The sequence below is a fragment of the Bos grunniens genome, chromosome X (assembly GCF_055505025.1).
Source record: "Bos grunniens cultivar Pamir isolate PY7600 chromosome X, Bosgru_T2T1.0, whole genome shotgun sequence".
NCBI lineage: Eukaryota > Metazoa > Chordata > Mammalia > Artiodactyla > Bovidae > Bos > Bos grunniens.
The window spans coordinates 99428911-99434646 of NC_141194.1; the positions used below are offsets into that span (position 1 = coordinate 99428911).

A 5736-nucleotide genomic window follows, 5' to 3' on the forward strand; every position below is an offset into this window, starting at 1 on the left:
CTTTTCTCTTGATGCCTTGTAACCACAGTCTGCCAGAAAGTTTAAGAAATCTTCTGAGGCTCGTGAACAAGCTTCCTCTATCTCAGCACAGAGAAAAATATCATCTACATATTGTAACACCACTGCTTCAGAGCTATTAAAGTTTTGTAGATCCCGTGACAAACTTTGTCTGAATAAGTGAGGACTGTCACGAAATCCCTGGGGCAAAACTGTCCAGGTTAACTGAGAAGCTGACTGCGTAGGGTCTTCGAAGGCAAATAGAAATTGACTTTCTTCTGCCAAAGGCACTGAATAGAAGGCATCCTTTAAATCAATTACTGAGAAATATTTGCCCTGTTCAGGAATTTCAGACAATAGAGTATAAGGATTAGGCACCACGGGGTGTAAAGGAAATACAGCCTCATTTATTATTCATAAATCTTGAACTAGTCTCCATTTACAATTCGATTTCTTTATACCCAAAATAGGAGTGTTGCAAGGACTGTTACAGGGAATTAATAGTCCCTGTTCTTTTAAATTTTCGATGATGGGTTTTAACCCTTCCTTAACTTCAGGTTTCAATGGATACTGCTTCTTATGTGGAAATACGTGTGGGTCTTTGAGCTTAACAACTACAGGAATAGCATTTTGTGCTCGACCCACAGATTTTTCCATCAGCCCATACTCTAGGATTTACATTTTGTTCAACTAAAGGGAGAGAAAGGAAGGGCTCCATATTCATGAAAACAGAGGCATGGACCTTGCTCAGTATATCCCTTCCCAAAAGGGGTGAGGGAGATTCTGGCATGATCAGAAACTCGTGTGAAAACAGCACAGAATCCCAGTTGCAAGATAAAGAATAACTGAAATAATACCTTTTGGCTCATCCAGACAGTACCATTATGGAAGCAGATCGGGAAGAAAGTGGGCCAGGGGCTTGAGTAAGCACAGAATAAGTTGCCCCAGTATCTAAAAGAAAATCGACGGATTGGCCTCCCACAATTATTAATACCCGGGATTCCTCAGGTGTAATTAGGATGGGAGCCTGTGTGGGGACCCCCGGGCACCTTCAGTCCTGATTGTCTTGAGAGTCCGACTCCGGAGACCTACGCCTCTGGGGGCAGTCTCTCTTCCAGTGTAGTCCTTTGCAGACATGAAGCCAAGGGCGGCTTAGATGCCTGAGGGCAATCCCGCTTGAGGTGCCCCTCCTTTCCACTGTAATAGCAAGCCCATCCCTTTTCACCTGGGCCCCTCTGGGCATTTTTCTCAGGCTGTTTAAGAACGTTTTTCATGGCCATGGCGAAGGCTTCCACCTTTTCCTTTGTCTTTTTTTTTTTTTTTTTTTGCCTTTCTTTCTTTTCCTCATATTCCCTACCATAATAGACTGAGCCAGTTGTAACAGAGTATCTAAACACTGATTTGGTCCATACGCCTGTTTTAATAGCTTACGGTGGATATCTGGAGCCGACTGAGTGAGAAATCTATCCTTTAAGATCACTTTTCCCTCTTCACTTTCGGGATCAATCTCAGTGAATCTGCGAAGGGCTTCTCTCAGTCTATCTAGGAATTTACCAGGAGCTTCCTTCTCCTCCTGTTCTATGTCTGCCAATTTGCCATAGTTTAAAGGCTTAGAACACGCTTGCCTAAGTCCTTCAAGAATACATCTAACAAAATGACTCTGATCCAATCTTCCTTTAGCTGTGTTGTAGTCCCAGTCTGGTTCTATAGTTGGGACCACCTGATTCCCAGTGGGGAGGGCCGCTATCTCGTTCTCCCTCTTCCCTACTGATTTATTACCAAGCCATTCATCTCCATAAGCAACCGCTTTTCCCAAAACTCGAGTCTTTGACTCGGGAGTCAGCATTTGTCCCAAGATACACATCACACCCTTCCAAGTGAGGTCATAAAGCAGAGTAACACCTTTAAAAGCTCTAATATATTTTTCTGGGTCTTCTAAATAGTCTCCCAGATCCTCCTTGATTCTTTGTATTTCTTGATAAAAGAAAGGCTTATTAACTCTCACAGACTGATTATTTCTCCCGGTGGGTGTTTCATAAAGAGGCAACAACTTGTGTGGCTGTTCCTCAGTCTCTTTGGCTGCTCTGCACATATGATCCCAGGGATAGATTGGAGAAACCTGTTTTTCCTCTTCTCTTTGTCTCCTGTCCTCCATCTCATCTCTTACTTCAATGGTCTGAGTTTCTACTGAAACCAGAGTAGTCTGAGGTCGTACTGAGACAGGAGTTGTTTGGACCTCCATGTGGGCAGTTTGAATCCCAGTTTGGAGTCCCCAGTACAGGGGCAAAGTAAGAGGACAGGAGGGAGCTGAAGGTTTCACGCCCAAATCTATACCCTTAGGACATAAGTCTGGCATATTTCGCAGAGAGAAAATGGGCAACACATATGCTACTTCTACCCATTTCCCTTGTTCCTTACAGAACCAGTCTAATTGTAGAACAGTATTATACTTGAGACCCTCCAACTGGCCACCGTTCGCCGTCCTCCAATGGATACCATGGCCATGCAGGATCACATAGGAAGACCAGGTGTGTCTTCTTTAAGCCCTGGGGATCAAATCTATCCCAGTTTTTCAGGATACAGTTCAAAGGAGTGAGGCTGGAATTGTTAGCTCCCATCTGTAAGAGAGAAAAAAAGTGACCAAGGCCATTTTTCTACCGGAGGTGTCCTTCCCTGCTCTAGATGGGGGTGTAGACAGACGTTACACCAAAAGCTTTTCCTTCCTCGTCGGACTTAGTCTGTCCCTTACCGACGCAGGCGCAGTCTGCATCCCTCCCAGTTCTACCACTGAGATGGGGTGAGGATGTACCAGGGGTAGACCTGATAGCATCCCTAGACGTCCAGCTCTTCACCCTTAACCTTGCTTGCCTCTGATGCCACCCGGGGTGAATCAGAGTAACCTTCTGGAATGCCTCCCAAGCTAAGACCACTGTGAGAAACATTCATCACCTGAGTGCCTGTGCACGACCCTGAGAATTTCCTGACTACAGTAAGACTGACGCAAACATAAAACTGAGATGTTCTTTCCAAGCATCACCACACCAGTATAATAGCCTCCTCTGATCTACTAAGAGCCAGCGTTACCAAAGAAAAAACCCATTGCAGTCCCAATCTGAGTAACCTTTAACCTCAGAGATGTTCTTGGAGCTAGAGTTCCATCTAGCTTCTGAACTTTTGATTCCTAGCGAGGCTAGGCGCTTTCTTGAATACCAATCCAAGTTTGGGACCTAAGCTGCAGTACACAATAACAGTATAGATCACAAGTCCCTTGAAAGTCTATGATCCAATAGATTAAGTTAGTACTTCTAATTCCCAAGGAGTTATGAAATGGTCAAAGAGACTGAAAAGTTTAACTGAGAAAGATTTCTGTCCACATGCTTTGCCCATTTCTGGTCGGTTCCCGAAGGAGACGTTGGGTGCCTCTTGGCATTGGCAGGTCGGTATAACTCCCCGACAGGTTTCTGCCATAAACCCTATGAGATCACCGTGGAACCGCAGAGCAGGGCCCTTTACTTGCTTCACGCAGGGCATGCCATTCATTCACACAAGCACACGGTAGAGTTAGTAAAGCATGGCAGAAAACGTGTTCACTAAGAGAACAAAGAACTAAAGCTCCAAGCATCCTTACCTTGTCCTGAAGGATCCCGGACGAGCCCCCAAGATGAAAGGTTGTTGTTGAATCACGAGAATACACCGGGATTCTTGGCCCCCAGAGGAGAAGAATTCAATCCGGGGCCAGAGATGAGGCTTGATCGCTCAGAGCTTTTGTGTAATAAAGTTTTATTAAAGTATAAAGGAGATAGAGAAAGCTTCTGACATAGGCATCAGAAGGGGGCAGAAAGAGTACCCGCTTGCTAGTGTTAACAACGAAGTTATATACTCTCCAATGAATCCAAAGAGTGTCTGGAGGTTGTAAAGACCTCACCACACCTACTCCCATAATTTACACTTTAAGATAACAGAATTAGCCAGAAGGTTTAACCCAAAGACTGTCCTTAATCCAGAGACTATCCTCAGGCAGGATACATTATTGTTATATAATACTAAGGAATGTAGAGAAGGAAAGGTTTGTCCTTTCTTCCTCCTTGAGAATTCCAGACCCCTCTCTCCTTGGGGACCCCTAGACTCCCTATCAACCTGCCTAGGAAATGACTCTCTCAATATCCTGTATCTGTCCTCTGAGACTCTTATTTTCTTTTTATTGAGATGAGATAGTGTGTGTGCATGTTTCTTAGCAAGAGAGGAAGATAGAGGTTGGAAATTTAGTTTCTTGTATTTGTTGAAGCTTTGTGCTTTGGGGACTCAAAGTGAAGGAGCAGAATACGAGGTTTGCTTCCCCATGAGGAGAAATAAGTGAAATTTAGGACTTTCAGATTCCCCGAGAAACTTTGTTTTGCTGATGTGCATGAATCTCCTTTAGTAACTGATGAATCTACAAATTATTTGACTTACTTTGGTATACTTAGAACTTTACAATATTTTTACCTAAGTAAACCTGTAGGAGACCTGCACTCATAATGCAAATGGATTTTTGTTCCTGTGATTACGAGAAAGCTCCAACTTGAACCTGGAGAGAACTGAGAATAGGATATTTTTCTCAGAGCCTCAGCTGAGAGAGTGGTTTCTTATATGTGTTCGGTCAGATTATAGAAATAGCAGTTGCTCTACCTTCAAGCACTTGCTTGTGTAGTGCATCTTGAGAGTGCCCAGTAACCTCACTTATATGGATAATAAAAGAACACAAATCCATTAGCTGGAAAAGAAAAAAAAAAAAAAAAAAAAAACCTGCAACTCTCTTAAGAGTCCTCAGACACTTGAGGGAAAAAAAGCAAAGCTCAAGATAGAGCAAATGGTTTCCACTGAAGGTGGAAGAAAGACATGAGAATTTTAACAACAGTGATGCAAAGATAATTCTAGAAGCACTTAAGAACACACATACATAAAAGTAAATGATTTTTGGAACATAACATGTTCTTTTAGTTAAAAAATCAATCAGATATATATGCATTTGTCTCTAGATAATCAAATCAACTTAGAGTATTTCTTATGCAACTAAATAGCTAGACCTGTGGGAAGCACTACTCATGGATAAATTAAGTTCTCTTTGTCTAGATCTGTCAGAACAGAGGTAAATTTTGACTGAATTCTGGTGTAACATTATATATATATATTTCATGGCCTTCTCATTACAGTTTGTCTTTGTGTATAAGAGAAATGTTAGATGATCAGTGTATTTGTCACCTTTAAACTTTAATTTTACTGGGGTCATAAGAATAGTGCTATAAAGGAGAATAAATTTTTTTCACAGACATAGGCTATGTGTAAATAAAACTAAACAAGCTGCCATGCATGTATGTTTCCATTTCTGTTAAATTATTGAGAGTAAATAGAACATAGTTGATTCAGTTATTTTTACATAGTATTTGTCATATTCTAGTGAAGGGCAAAATTTTATCTATTTTGCTATGTAATTGAAATTAAATTTCTTTCTGCTTAAAACCTGAATTAACCAGGTATGAATCTATATTGATATTATTCTCTATAAATTTATAAACTCGGTTTACTCTTGTTTCTTAGGTTTTGCCTGTTTAATCTACTTATGAGTGTTTAGACAAATGACATATGGAAAAATATACTTTGAATGTGTATTTTAAAAAATTGGTTTCTCTCATTTTACATAGGTGAATAACAACATTACTTTTGAATACATTAAGGCAACTATATTGAGATTTCTTTATG

The 5736-nt window shown here is 41.2% G+C and overlaps 1 protein-coding gene across 1 annotated transcript; it reads right to left on the reverse strand.

Moving 5' to 3' along the window:
• Positions 1-370: 370 nt before the first annotated feature.
• LOC147340961 (uncharacterized) lies at positions 371-4013 on the reverse strand. The gene is made up of 2 exons (XM_086388819.1): positions 3626-4013; positions 371-2615 (listed from the first exon to the last, which is right to left on the reverse strand). Exon 2 carries the CDS (start codon positions 2351-2353, stop codon positions 1268-1270), a length of 1086 nt encoding a protein of 361 aa, XP_086244945.1. The 5' UTR covers positions 2354-2615; positions 3626-4013; the 3' UTR covers positions 371-1267.
• Between the last annotated feature and the right edge of the window lie 1723 nt (positions 4014-5736).

Excerpts from the sequence above, each read along its gene's own strand:
- LOC147340961 (XM_086388819.1), bottom strand. The coding sequence starts at position 2,353 with ATGCCAGACTTATGTCCTAAGGGTATAGATTTGGGCGTGAAACCTTCA.